The 15,177-nt window shown below is 32.5% G+C and overlaps 1 protein-coding gene across 1 annotated transcript; it reads right to left on the reverse strand.

The window, feature by feature from the left end:
- Positions 1-13,486: 13,486 nt before the first annotated feature.
- On the reverse strand, positions 13,487-14,256 carry LOC149249170 (uncharacterized). The gene is made up of 4 exons (XM_089452191.1): positions 14,205-14,256; positions 13,933-14,059; positions 13,764-13,842; positions 13,487-13,677 (listed from the first exon to the last, which is right to left on the reverse strand). The coding sequence occupies exons 1-4, from the start codon at positions 14,254-14,256 to the stop codon at positions 13,588-13,590; spliced, it is 348 nt and encodes a 115-aa protein (XP_089308317.1). The 3' UTR covers positions 13,487-13,587.
- Positions 14,257-15,177: the final 921 nt, after the last annotated feature.

Here is a 15,177-nt window from a genome sequence, read left to right on the forward strand (position 1 = left end):
GTGAATCTCATCAGAGAAGCCGAAACTGGGACGTCCTCCATGCAGGCGGAAACCCTGAGATCCATCTGTGGCAAAGGAAACAACAGTAGTGGCAGAGGCAGTGCCGGTGCCAATAAGTGCAGAGTCAAGACGAGGCCTAAAGGAACAAACTTTAACTCCTCCTCCTAGCCTTAAATTGATTGGATGATCTGTTTGCATAACTCTCTTCTTCTTCACCGACTTCGAGCCAAATAGATGCACCCCTCGCTCCACAATAAAACCACCTGCAGGTAGCCTTCGATTCAGAAAGCGCAGTGTTACAGAGGCAGAGCTCTCCTCATCCTTCCTAGATGAAAGAACATGCTTTCAATGGAAGAGAATATTTATATGAGGAGAAGAATCCACAGAGCGAAGAAGAAGGGTTCCAGAGGCAACCAGAGAAAGAAACAAGGAGACGAAGAAGAAGGGATGATGGGAAACGGGGCTACTGGTATCTGAAAAAGCTTCCTATCTTTCTGCGCATGTGGGAAGCTTCCTCCATTAATGAATGGTCGGCGAGAGTCATCGAATTTAGAACTATTTAAATTGTTGAGTTTGGTCTTATAGATTGCAACATAAGATAGTAATGGTAAGTTGAAATGATCTTGGCTTGGTTTGATGCACTTAAAACATTTGATTGTACCGAGAATTGTGGCAAGTTTTAGAGTGACCATTGGTTATATTGCCAAATTTGAGTGTATTTTGGCCATTTTGAAAAATTATATTTGTGCATTTTGTCCAACACGATATCTTTGTTTATTGTTGCAACCATTTTAGCCATATAATTCAAGAGACTTACCTGATTTGTTCAATGAAAATGACCAGAATTAATGCAATATTGGAGTTCTTGAAAACTCTGATACTATCTGCTTCTAATGACACATTCCAAATCACCGAAGGCTCTCTCTCAGAAATTCAGACTTGTATACAATATGCATAAGAACATATTGCTTTTTTGCAGCTTGAATCTCAAATATAGCAGGAAGAATTACAACAGTGGAGTCATCATTCTGAACCTGTTTCTATTTAGAAGATTGAAACAAACTCCCATAAAAAGCAAGACAATAATGTTACAGTTGATTCAGATCCAGTGCCCAATAAAGCAGAGAGTTACATGCAGATGCAGAAGTTCAGTTTGCACTTCCCAATCCCATCATCAGACCTTTGGAAGAGCTTGTCAGAAACAAACACAAAATAGGTCTTGGATATGATAAGGAGGTTTCCTCTCATATTCCAGATTACTCAAAGCCCGTTCAGTTTCAGAGTGCTGGATTGCTTCATGACAGTTCACCTTCAGTTGTTCCAGATTCTGCTCCTCTCCCATAGCAACAACAACAGATTGTGGAATGCCAACACTTTGACTAAGTTGGCCATATGAGAGATCACTGTTTTGATTTTCATCCATGCAAGCACTGTCATAAAACTAGTCATTCTTCAAACAGATGCTTCAGAAACAAACATCCTGCAAGAACAAAGATTCATCTTGGATGGATCGCTTCTTGGAAATGGGTTTCAACAGCTAAGAAGATATTTTTCTCATACAACAAGATTTGTTCTCGAATATTGAAAAGTCTTGCAGTTGAGATTTCTTCATCTTCTCACCTTGTATCTGACATGGGGGGAAATGATGGTCATCTACAAGCTTCAAAGCCACATCAAGTGAGCGTGAGTCACAACTTGCCATACTAGATTCAGAGTTGTAGCCAAAGACAAATATGCCCCTCAGCATGCCTTCAGTCTGTGATACCTCTTCAAAGAATTGGGGACACTTCCTCTAGCAGAAGACTTCAACTTCTTCCAAGTTTTGGAAGAGTTCCAGCAATTGTATTAAGCATTCCAGAGTTGTTGGTCATCCTTAAACCATCACAGGTTGAGACCTCCCTTTTCAGGTTGAGGTTCTCCCTTTTATGCGGGGTGAGACCTCCCTTTCATAGTCGAAGGTTTTCCTCTTCAAAACATCAGGAGCACTTCCTCTAGCAGAAGACCTGCGCTTCATGCCAGACTTGGAAGAGTTCCGAGAACTGCACTAAGTATTCCACTGTTGGTGGTCATCCTTAAACCACCTCCCTTTATACCAACATTCTAGAGAGCACATTCAGCCTAGTGTTGCCATGCATTTTTGCACATTTTGTATTACAGCTCCCTTCTTGGACTCATACATAACCCTTCAGATTAAGGGGGGGAATGTTGGATACCTAATCCTCTAAGGGTTGGTCTAGAAGTTGAACAGCCAAAAGGATTCCAAGGTACCACTTGGAATATGAAACCAAGGGTCATTTCTATGTATTATAAATATGTATCATTGTGAATAAGAAATGCAATCTCATGCTTAGCTTTCCTATTTTGTCTCTGCCATGTGTGTGTTTAACAAAGGCATCATGCCTAGTAAGAGCTAGATGTTCGTGTTAAATTCTACCCTCTCCAGAAACTTGGCTACCTCTAGGGATTTTGGCCCATTATCCTTTATACTATTTGAGACATTGTCCTTATTCAGACAAAAATTTTAATCCGTAAAATAAATTAAAAACTTGAATAATGAAAAATAACATTAATGATATTTTTGTATGTTATTTACATAACATCTCATATCCATAAAAGCATGCGTGTGTGCTATTATTATTATTTTATTACCTTAATATTGTTGATCACACATACATAACTATACATAAATGATTAATAATGCTAACTAAGATGTCATTATCATACACACCACTAAAACATTATTAATCATAATTGTGACTAAACATCATTAACAACTAAATATCCACGTAAAAAGGAGTAATGTCTAAAAAAATCAAATAATCATAATAAATAAATAAAATGCTTCTTATCATAACCTCTTTTTACCTTTTTTAAGAGAGTTGATTTCTTTCTATATATACACATTTGTAATTCATAATATATTTTACAAAGATCAATGTAAGTATAATACAAGAGTTGGTATTCAAATTTCTCGAGTATAAACTAAATATCTGAAAACCCTCATGTCCTAACCCGTTAAAAAAATCATATATTTCATACAAATTAAATACATCACTTCATAAAAAAGAAATTATCAAAAATTTTTTCCATCCATCAATCTAAAGTCCATTGTTACGTAAGACCCTATTCCAAAAAGGTACATAAATAATGTTATTAAGTCTAGTTAAATAATTAATTTCACGTCCTAACCCGTTAAAAAAATCATATATTTCATACAAATTAAATACATCACTTCATAATTTTTTTTTATCAAAAATTTTTTCCATCCATCAATCTGAAGTCCATTGTTACGTAAGACCCTATTCCATAAAGGTACATAAATAATGTTATTAAGTCTAGTTAAATAATTAATTTCACAAACATTTTATTTAAATGTAATTATGTGAAAAGTCATACCTTACAGAAAATGAATCATATCAAATAAAATGAAAACTAAAGTTATTAACAATAAATAAATGCAAATGAGTGTAAAAGAGAATTTTGTATTATGCTAATCATACACTTACATTAAAATATCTATTAAAACAAATTTCATTAAATAGAGACCTCCATTAAAATGTTTTATCAAACCGTCATGCTAAAATAATGCAAGAAGCCCCCACTGACCTGACATCACAGATGTGGCTGTTATCGGATTGAAACAGAGTGTTTATACACCTTCCAATTCTCAACCCGATATGAAACATGGACCCTTCATCAAAAATAACATCAACGATTGGATTCCATCGGTTCACATGAGGGTTGTTAACCCACCTCCACTTCTCCACTTGATATTAGATCTGAACAATTAATTAAAAGTAATTTCGACATCCAGATTCAATCGAGCTTGCACCTTGGATGGAAATTTTGGTGCTTCCACATTTTTATGACTAATATAAATATAATTTATTTAACACAGTTTTATTTAACTTTTCAAAAAGTTTATTAAATTAGGTAAAGGTTTTGGGTGGGGAATTTGTTTAAATTATGTTTACCTATATCAATCTACCAACATGAAATATACTTTATAATCCAAAATTTCCATTAAATTAATAGGGATTAACCGAGGTTTACCGCAGGAATGAAATTAAGAAAGGAATTATATCATTCATCAAGGAATTAGGTTTGTAAAAGCTGTTTTTGGACCCGATAATTTCACCTCCATGATCTGGAAAGTTATTAAAGGGGTGAGGTTAGATGTATGCTTATCTTTTTTGAGTTATTATATAATAACTAAAGAGCTAATTCATGTTTACTTGATGCAGGAAAATAAGTGTAAAACGATTAAAGACTTCGGCATACAATTCAACAAAGAATTATAGAGGATAAATTATTATTTTTTTCAAAGGTATAAGAGTATATGAAAAGGTCGTCCAATGGCGGTGAAGAAAGGAAAATGAGCTTTGAAATTAGTTTTCATTTTTATTGTAATTATGTAGGCAATTATCAAAATAGTTATCAAAAGTTTTGTATAAAACTCTTGATTTCCCATATGGAAAAGAGAGAGTTTTGGAGAAGAGGATTTAGGGAGAGAAGAGAAACTTATGTATCGATGGTCTCTGCTTGCACTTGTTACATAGACCAAATCAATATTTTTTTATGACTTTATTTTATCCAATTTTGAATGTGACATACTTGCAATTTTTTATTTATTTTTCTTTGTAATCATATGTTGATTAATATTGTGATTCAAATTGTTGACCTCGTCAACTATTTAGGTTACTTTTAGTACTTGATCTCATCTCCTCTCAGATATACATATTATCAGAGCTAGATGAGTAAATTATTTACATGTTTTGTTGTTATTCGAGCACTAGATGCTTGATATTGTTATTTTGTTACAATAATTCATATGAATACTATTTACATCAGCTATATGCTCTATTTATTTCATTTGTTATTAAATTTTCTAATGTTTTATATGCTTACATCTTAAATCTTCCAACATGGTAGTAATCAACATCATTTGTATTGCTCTCTTGCAATTTATAGCAGATTATTTTGTCTTTTGGTATTCATATTATTAGAGGATGGTTATAATCTTAGCACTTACCTTCTTGTAAAGCCAATGATAATGTAATGATACATGATATTGTACATTTTCACATTTTCCATTTAGATAGGTTATCAATAAGAGGATATATGCATATTTCATTTACATTTCATTTTGTTTCTTATCGCAACTAGATGCTCATTTCATTTTCTATTGGATGTTATGTTCTTGTTGAATGATTAAGTTTTTAATTATAATCATTGATTAAATGTTGCTATTTGTTTTCTCCACTTAGAAATTTACCCTTTTATACCCCTTTCTACAATATCATTTATCTAGCACTAGATATATTTTCTTATTTGAATATATTTCTAATAGAATCAAGGAATACCCCCTAAGGTGAAGGGAGTTGTTGGGTCTTTTTATTTCATCCAATTTTATTTCCATTTGCTTCAGAATTTTCCATATTCCGCAGCTCCACAATCATGCACTAAGACCATCTTCATGATCAAATATGGGTTTAGACATATGATTTTCCAATACATTTATTTTGGTATTTTGAGTGAATTTATGGTTAAATATTAGAAAAATAACATGTATTCACTTATATATAAAAGTTGGATGAGTTTTGTGACATGTGTAGGCATATATGGAGATTCCAGGACAATCATATTTGGCCTTCAAGACTCAAATTCGAATTTTCTCTTCAAACTCTTAAATTTTGAGGAAGATTTGAGATCATTATTCAAAGCACAATTTATGGACAAAGATCATAGAAGTTTTCATAAGTGTCTCTTATCAAAGTTAGGAGAGATTTGTGAGAGGATATGAAGAGATGCTAATTGCTATATGTCAACACATGGTTGTTATAACCACATGACATATTTGTGGATCCAGGAGATATTTGCGAATCTACATTTATGAATTCGTTATAGTTTCTGTATAAATATGAGTGCCTTCTCGTCTCAAAAGGTGTGAAATGTTTTGGATTTATGCTCATGCTTCAATTTATAGGTTTGGATGTTAAATATTGACACTATTCTTATGATTGATGTAATGAGTGTCATTGTAGTTAAATTTGATATGGTTGTGCCTTCATTTGGTGTTTGATCAAGAGTTTTCTCAACTTTCAACCTCTTGTGTGCTTTAGGATGGCCACCTAATGAGTGTGGGATGTACTGTAATGATTTATATTTTTAGTTTCTTTATGTTCATGTTAATTCTTTTGATTAGATGCATTATTTACATTCTTTCATGCTCATTCCATTTATGTTATTTTTCAATCTAAGCTTTATTACTCCCATTTCATAGATTCATTGTTTTTCAATTTGTTTGATAGATAATCATGAATTATTCCAATTTGAAAATGTACACATTAGTAATTTCAATTGATCTCTCACTGCTTTCAGAATGAGTTTTCTTTAAATTTCATAGTTTAAGAATTCAATGCTTTCTTAGTATATGATTTGCTTCTTTCTATACAAAATTTACTTTCTAGTCATTTGAATATATTTACTTTCTTGTTGGTAAAATATATTTACTTTAGTGCGTGCATATTCATCTTAGACAATTTCATAGATTAAAAAATTTCTTTCCAAGTTCTAAATTTGAGACTTTTGAAAAAGAAAGTGTGTTCATATTCTTGTTAGAAATTTTTGATGAACAGGTTTGCTATCATTTTAAAAGGTTAATTCACTCTTAAATTGAAATTTGATTCCTACCATATATTGTGTAAGTGTACTTCAAAAATTCATGAACCCTAGGTTTGACAATTTATTGACGAGTAATTTAACAGATAATTTGATTACCCAAGAGGAGGTCAACCCTTATAACCTAATGCACGAGAATGACCATATCAATAGTGAATGTCATTTTGACTTGTTCTCTACACTGGAACAATTTGAAGCCAAACACATGGTTCTATGGGTAGAGAGATAAATTTACTATGTTAATCTCTTTGAAAAATGTTGCATGGTTCTTGTGCATTAATTTCATTAAAAATATTGCATGGTTCTTGTGTGTTAATCTCTTCAAAAGTATTTCATGGTACTAGTGCATAGAATGATAATTTAGCCATGAAATTTTCAATGAAAATATTTCATAGATAAGCTATCTATGTTCTTGTGCATAAAATGATAAGTTAACTATGACTATTTCTTTGAATATATGATCTTTGTAGCTGCATACACATTATTTATTCACATGCAAGCTATTATAAATGTGCCTTGCATTCGAGATACTAATAAAGAGTCATGGTTTTATAATTGCACACATGCTTGTCATTCATATGCAGATGGAAAGTTATTTTTATATAGTTAAAGTGGTTTTACATTTGGAATAAGGATGAATAGGGGAGATTTTATAATTGTATGCATTTAACTAATGCATGTGAAATGTGGATAAATAGGCATGCTTTTATAATTATATATATTTATCTAATGCATGTCAAATATGTACAAGAAAAAGACGGGCACTTATAATTGTGTGCTTTTGTATTATGTTTTTGGGATAACAAATAACAAGATTAGTCATATTTTATAGTACTCATCTACATTATTGTATTAGAAATATAAGAATGGTTATGTATTTAAGGGAATACGTATACTATAGCCATGGTTTTTTATTTAAAAGAACAATTAAATAGTTTTCCATTCTTCAAAAACAAGAAGAACAATGGGGAAACAATACAATAGTTGTGAAAATTGATCCCAATAGTTTTGCATTTAGATTAAATGCAGTTTAAGTGTGGTTTTGTAGATAATTATTAAGGTATTGTATACCTAAATAGTCATGGTTAAGTACTTTATTATGCATGTAAATGTAAAATATTAGTTATGGATATGACTTTTATTCTAACTTATGCATGTGCATGAAAGTGTTTCTAGGCCAAGATGTATAAAGTGAATATTATTATTAATGATTTTGACATGATAACTAATAGAGATTGAATATTTGAGATAAAAAAAATGGTTTTCTTTATTTATTTGATAAAAAAAGTCATAATATTTTGGGCTTGGATAAATTTATTTTTCAAATAAAAAATGATGATAGAGTTGCTGACGATAATGGTTACAGGAAAGAATTGTGACTTACATGAAGACTAGATTCATAGTCCAAACTAATCTCTTTCGCATCAATCAAAAGGTGGATTATAACTAATACTATGATAGGGAATGAGGTCATTATGTTTAACTATTGTTACATGTAAAGTGAAGGATAATGAAACACAATGTTTAAGGGGTTTCTTATTGCAAGAAATAACCATGCCACAAAGACATTAGGTAATAGATTGAGGATTATGTTTCTTTTGTAAAAATTCAATGGTGTACATAGGTAAGGAAACCCTTGTTTCCATTGAGTTAGAGGTGAACTGCCTCACAAAACATTTAATAAAATAAACATTTGCTGGTTTTTCCCTTTGTGGTTTCTAGGTTATATTGGTGTCCATTTGAATGTTTGCATATTCTACTACCTTGATGATGTTGTTACCTTGCATGATATTGAATCTTATATCATTCAATGTGTTATTAATAAGCTTGATTAAATGTAAAATGTTGATGATGCAAAGTTGCAACCAAAAGCATTATGTTAATAAGTTGCATTAATGATGGCTACTTTATAAGATTTTCTATCCATTTTCTAAGGTTACTTCACTTAATGATCATGAATATACAATATACAATTTGATTATCAATTAAGGAGTATGAGATACATCTTTTATGAATATTACATGCTAGTAAAACTCGTACAAACTTCTAATCCTATGTTTTTTGTACAAGGCACACTTTGGAATGTTACAATAGGATCTCAGCCAAAAAATAAAAAACATAGAGTAGTTAGACAATGCCATTTTATATATAGAAATAAAGTAATTAAATTTTAAAAAAGCTCATATTTTCATGCTTGATTTTGATGGAGATGTGTAATTTGTCTAGTAAAATTACATTTAAAAATAATAATATTTACATTAACAAATTAAAGATAGTAATAGAAAAAATATTTCAATGTCCATCAGAAAATGCTTCTACACTTTAATTTTACAACTTTATATAGAGATACAGTAATTGAAAGTAACAAAAGGAATCAATTCAATCTATAATTGATTTCTACATTTTAGTATTTGACATATGTGAAATTCTTTCCCTACTTAATATCAGTTGGAAAGTGACATTAAAAAACAATATTTTTTGTATCAATTTTTTTTAGGAGAGTACTTTAATGCACATATTAATTTTACATCAACTTTATATAGGAAAATATAAAGTAATTGTAAGTAAAAAATTACAACTGATAATTCTTTCATTAATCAATATGAAATTATTTCCTAACATCTAAAATAATATAGTTTTGTAATACATTTTGTAGTTTGTTGACATGTATTCATTAAACACGAACACAGTTAACAAATTTGTTTTTAGTGCTAACTTTAATAAAGTAGTTATGATAGATTAATAGATCTACCAACAATAAGGGGATCAAGTTTCTCAAAATGCAAACTTTTATTTGAGTGAAAAATTTGAGGAAAAGTTTACATCTCAAGAGATTTGATTCCTCTCATGGGTTAGTAGATTTATGCCAATTCTGAATAATATCATTTATACTTATATATTTTATATCAACATATCAACTATTCTTATATATTTTATATCAACATATCAACCTCATATTAAAATTTATATAGAAATTACACAACTCTATTATGTTAAAAATGAAAATATATGATTTTTTTTTTACCTTTTATTACTTTATTTCTCTTTATTGAATGAGGCTCATTCTACAATCCAGTATGAGGGACAAACATGTGTAAGTATGTCAGGCCCTAAAAAAAAAAAAAAAAAATTCATTCATGTCGGCTAAACAAAAATTAAATAACCATATGAATAAAAAAATTAAAATCTATTAACACAATTGTTGATATTCCACTTTCACTCTTCAAGTAATAAATACAATATTTCGATGTCTACTTTAAATAATATGATTTAATCTAACTTTACAGAGACCATATTAGATTGTGTGTTTGTGTATTAATGTTAACCTTAGCTATGAATAACAAGTTAAAATCTATTAACACAACAATTAACTCTTATTGACATTTCACTTTCACTCTTCAAGTAATAAATACAATATTTCTGAGGCTATTTTAGATAATATGATTTTATATAACTTTAGGGAGACCATATTAAATTGCATGTTTATGTATTAATGTCAACCTTAGCTCGAAATGAAAATGTAATTGAAGACAAAGTAGAGTAACTCATTCAATTTTTAATATAAAATATTAATAAAGTTAAAATAACAAAATATACAATTTAAACAATGAAAAATTACCACTATAGATCTATATTAATCACATATTTACCAAGCACTAAAATGTATTAATTGAGGTGTAAATCTTTTTTCAAGTTTGAGATTTGATCCCTCTAGGCTCTTGGTAGATATGTGGTTAAAATGAGTCTATAATGGTTTTATAACCCACTGTAAATAGAAAATCAAAGTCGCCTAAAACAAAAAAGAAAAATATATATGTTATGTGTTTTTAATTAGTTTTACATAAGACCTAATATCATGTAAAGTAATTAGAAGTAAAAAAAAATGTAGTGAAATGTTTAAACCTTATGCTTTTCAAAAATATTTTAATATGTGATATCAACTTTATATATATCTATATATAGGAAAAAATGTTAAAAGAAAATATTTTAATATCCTTTAGAATAAAATAGTAATGTGAGCTATGAATAAAATATTTTAATATGAATTAATAAAAAATGACTTAATACACATATTTGGTAATCTCTATAACATTTAAAAATGAAATTTAAATAGTAAAAAATTACACATTGTTTTTTTACTCTAAAATAAGTTTGGGACAAAAAAAATTGATATCTAGACTCATCTTCAATCTATATTTTAGATAAATCTATAATAATATAAAATTAATACTAACTTATGTTATTTAGTTTATATTTATAATTAATATTAAGCGTTTCTATTATCAAGATGTATTTTATAAACCTGATATGATATGAATTACATATAGATTACTTTATATTAAATTATAATATAAAAAAATACGTATTTATTTATATATATTTAATACATATTATTTCAAAAGTAAATCATCAATATGATAAACATAAACCTAGAAAAACATATTAATATTACAAAGGTCAATTAACTTTTTATGTTAATATATATTTGAGTAAATATAGTTAAATTTTTTTTGGTCAATTGAACTTACCCAGCAATTTCACAACCTATCTCTCTGGTCACTAAAGTTCTCCTTTCCACCATAAATCTTTTACCACAGACAAAACGAAGCTGGGCGTTATTGCATTAATCATGTTACGTATCGAACTGCTCCCGAAGATGGTCATTGGTGACTCATTCTACAAGTTCGCCAAGTCTTACATTGAATTCTCTGAATTAGGGAGATGCTCTCACCTCTGTCACGCCCTTCACGTCGCCACCGGTTTGAATATATGTCACGTATTTGTCGACAATTTTTGAGATGATGCAGAAAACTCTCCTGCTAAAACCGTATGAAACACGGTTGTTCATGGAGCAAGATTTCTACGTTTCCATTCACCTTTTTCTACGTTACCACAGACAACACAACGGTCGGCTGTAATAACCCCAGATTATGTAAATATGGAAATTACTGTGGTAAAAGACATTAATATAGTTGTTGTTTATGTTTAAAAACAAAACTGTGATAAACTATTTTGATGAAAGTAATTTAAATATTTTCTTGGAAATGCTGGCAGCCTCTAAGAGGTGGATTGAAAAGAAAGAGATCAGTTATATTAACTGATGGAAACTACTCTCCCCAGAACAGGAAAAGTCCTGGCTGTAGAGAAAAGTTCTGTGCTGTGGGGACAGACAGAAGGAACCTTTTCCAAGAAGAGAAAAGAGAAAAAACAAGAAAAGAAGAGACTGGTTAAGTCTGGTGAGGATCAGATAACCAGGCACAGAAAGTGCACAAATCTTGTTGAGGGCTGGAGGCCTGCAAGATGGCTCGGGGGGAGAACTCCATCTGAGAGATGGATCTCATGGCTGGGTGGAAGAGCATAAACAAGCACAGGTGACTTGCTTGAGAAACCATTCTTGATACTGGCGAACCAGGTACGGTTTCAACTGCAGAGTCTCTGTTTGAATATGAAAATATACAGTGAATGTACAGTAGTCAAACAGGAAGCAAATTTCTTTTCCTAGTTACTGTCATAATGATAAGAAACTGTATAGATATGGTTAAAGTTAAAGGACAGATTGTCATAAACCTAGTCTGACTGTAGATAAAGCTACATAGAAAGGTGTAGTTAAAAACTGGTTATAGGAACCAGGGAAGGTAACCGAGAACTGGTTATCGAATGACTGTCTGAATATAACCTCGTGCAGAAGACCGAGTCACTGTTTAACAGTGAGTAAACTAACATTGACAGAATAGTATTAAATATCTTGATAAATGATCAAGTATATACCTGAGTGTGTCGACAGAGTGAGGTTAGAACCTCTGAGTCTGAGTAGACGAGCACTGACGGTAGTCAGATGCTACCCTGTCGACGGAGGGATAATTAAAACCTTCAGTTGTTTGATACAAATGACTAACGAAATGAAAATACACAGAAAGAATACCCAGACAAACAGCGTTAATTGATAACTGTGCAAATAGAAAATGAGATTATTATGACATTTCATCAACCCATGTTCTCAAAAATACAGTGTTAGCGAACACGGTAACACGAAGCCAGCTCCGTGGAGCGATAAATTGGAAGAGTATATATTCATGTATACAAAAGCCTGTGCATGCAAATCGAAAGAAGTTATACAGTTATATGTATACAAAATCTGGTTCATGCAACTTCGATAAGAGGTATGCTTACACTTACAAGATAATCCGTGTATGCAAATGCAATGGAAACCTTAAACATATATATAAAGTGCGATGTTTCCATAGCGGAAGGAAAGAACTATAATATCGTTTCGGTTAACCATTCGAATGCATGTTGTACAAATATTGCTATATAGTTAACCGAATGCATGCCGTTCAAACATTGCTGTATAGTTAACCGAATGAAAACTATTCAACCCTAGCAAATAAGACAGATGCATAAAGAATACAGAGCAAACGGCATGGAGCAATCATTATAACCTGAGACAGTTACGAAGATACTGCTATGTAGACGAGCGAAACCAGCATCTAATGATATAAACCTTTGCACTGTGTGGTACGATAAAAAAAGCAGAGTATATAAATACTCATTTGTTATACAAAATGTGTACTGCCTGAGGGCGCAATAGAGTCACAGTCACATATAAATTACAAGTATCCATATACAAACCAACAGCACAATACTCGAGTGGAAATCTTGAATGATTACCGTTGTTCAAATAAAAAACACTGAAAACCCTCAACAAAAGTGAAGATCCAATAACCAGGTCTGCGCACCACGGCCAGACCCGAAACCCATGTCTATCAGCAGAACGACAAACCAAATCAGAGTATGCCGCAAGGGGGTAACCATACAAACAAATGAGAATCCTTAAATACAAGTAAACGAGCTATGGAAAGTTCCGCCGTGCTCAGTAACTAATCCGGCGGGTATGGACTCGACCAGTCACAAAGAAAAACAAATACAAGTCATGAGGGCTCTCTGAGGAGTATACCTCGGCCTGTGAAGCAAGAAGGCCCTCATTCGAGCGGCAGTCTGCAACCATAACCTAATAGCTTAAAAATCGATAACACCGTGAAGCTTTATATACAGGAGCAGGGTAAACAAGTATCGAAGCTTACCTGTGGCCGCTGCGAGGGTGAAGCTATCATGCATAGCCGCTTGACACCGCCAGTGGGGTTGCAAAACCCAGCTTCGTGCCTAGGAGTAAGAGAATACGAAAACTGTAAGAATTAGTATCAATAAAACCAACTGTAAATATGCAAGGTGCATTAGAGTCGAGACCATTACCTGTGTAGTATCGAAGGCGGCCACTGCACAGCTCTGGGTGGATGCAGGTTAAGCGGATAACGCTGGTGAGAATGGACCAGAGGTGAAATGCCGAGACGAACCGGAGGAAACAAACGAAACAATAAGCCTGTGACCGCGTTGTTGAAGCTTTTGTAATGCCTTAAACCCTGGATCGAATCTCAACCCTTCGATCCATGGGTGAAATCCTGTCCGTTCATGCAAGGCGGGAATGTCAGGTGTAAGGGCCGAGAACTCAATGATCGAGGCATCACATGGCCAAAGGAGCCAAGCGGTGCCACCTCGCGCTATAAGGACGGATGCCATTAAGGCAGGATGTGTTGGCGCCTGCAAGAGCTGCGGCAGGACCACCAACGCCTGCACTGCATTAAATACTCACAACTGTGATGTGGACTAACAGCTAAGCTCCACCGAAAGGTCAAAGGATTACACCGAAACCCTTGGCAAGCATATGTTATTGCCACGCAGCATATGTCAACCAAAGTTACCACCGAAACTTAACATGGAATTAATAAACTGTGTAAGATGTGGTATAATATATATAATAATGCTATGTGAGTAAATGTGCGTGCAGACATTATAGTTGCATCAAGTAAAGCATAAGAAGAATAATTATATGGGCATACATTAATTTTTTTTTTTATGTATGTGGTCGAAGGTGTGACAAATTGGTATCAGAGCCCAGTTTCAACACTGTGGCCTCAAGCAAAACATGTTTCACTGTGTAGAAGCCTACACCATGCATACGTATATAAGTTTATAATTTAACTAACTGTTGTTCTGTCTATTTAGGGGTAAAACACAGAATTACAACAGTTAACAATTAAAGCAGTGAGGAGACAAAATGCAAGGAACCGGCAGTAATCCTCAGGAGAACCCGGAGCTGTGGGTACAATTGGGTGAGGCAACACGAAGTACCAATCTGGCAATACTGGAAACTGTTCAAGAATTGAAGAATGAGATGGCACGGTTGCGAGAGGACAACGCGCGTTTAACAGTTGAACAAGAAAGGATTCTGAAGAGCTTGTCGGACAGGCAGAATCCACCTCTATCTAACCCCAGCGCGGAGCAGCAGAGGATGACAGAAGAACAAAATTATCAGGTTGAACCTGAAATTTCCGAGGGCAAAGAGGATCATTCAGACAATGTACCAGAGCAGCAAACTTCAAAACGTCAGAGGATGGAATTGCAGGGAGAATTCCGGAAGATTAAACCCCCACATTTCGA

This window comes from Pinus tabuliformis, chromosome 7 (genome assembly GCF_031772625.1).
Source record: "Pinus tabuliformis cultivar Carrire ecotype Pingquan chromosome 7, CPIR1, whole genome shotgun sequence".
Taxonomy (NCBI): domain Eukaryota; kingdom Viridiplantae; phylum Streptophyta; class Pinopsida; order Pinales; family Pinaceae; genus Pinus; species Pinus tabuliformis.

Coding starts and splice junctions, on each gene's coding strand:
- LOC149249170 (XM_089452191.1), bottom strand. CDS start 14,256: ATGGCATCCGTCCTTATAGCGCGAGGTGGCACCGCTTGGCTCCTTTGG. Junction 14,060..14,204: donor CGCTTGGCTCCTTTGGCCAT/GTGATGCCTCGA, acceptor ACGCGGTCACAG/GCTTATTGTTTCGTTTGTTT. Junction 13,678..13,763: donor CACCCTCGCAGCGGCCACAG/GTAAGCTTCGAT, acceptor TTATGGTTGCAG/ACTGCCGCTCGAATGAGGGC.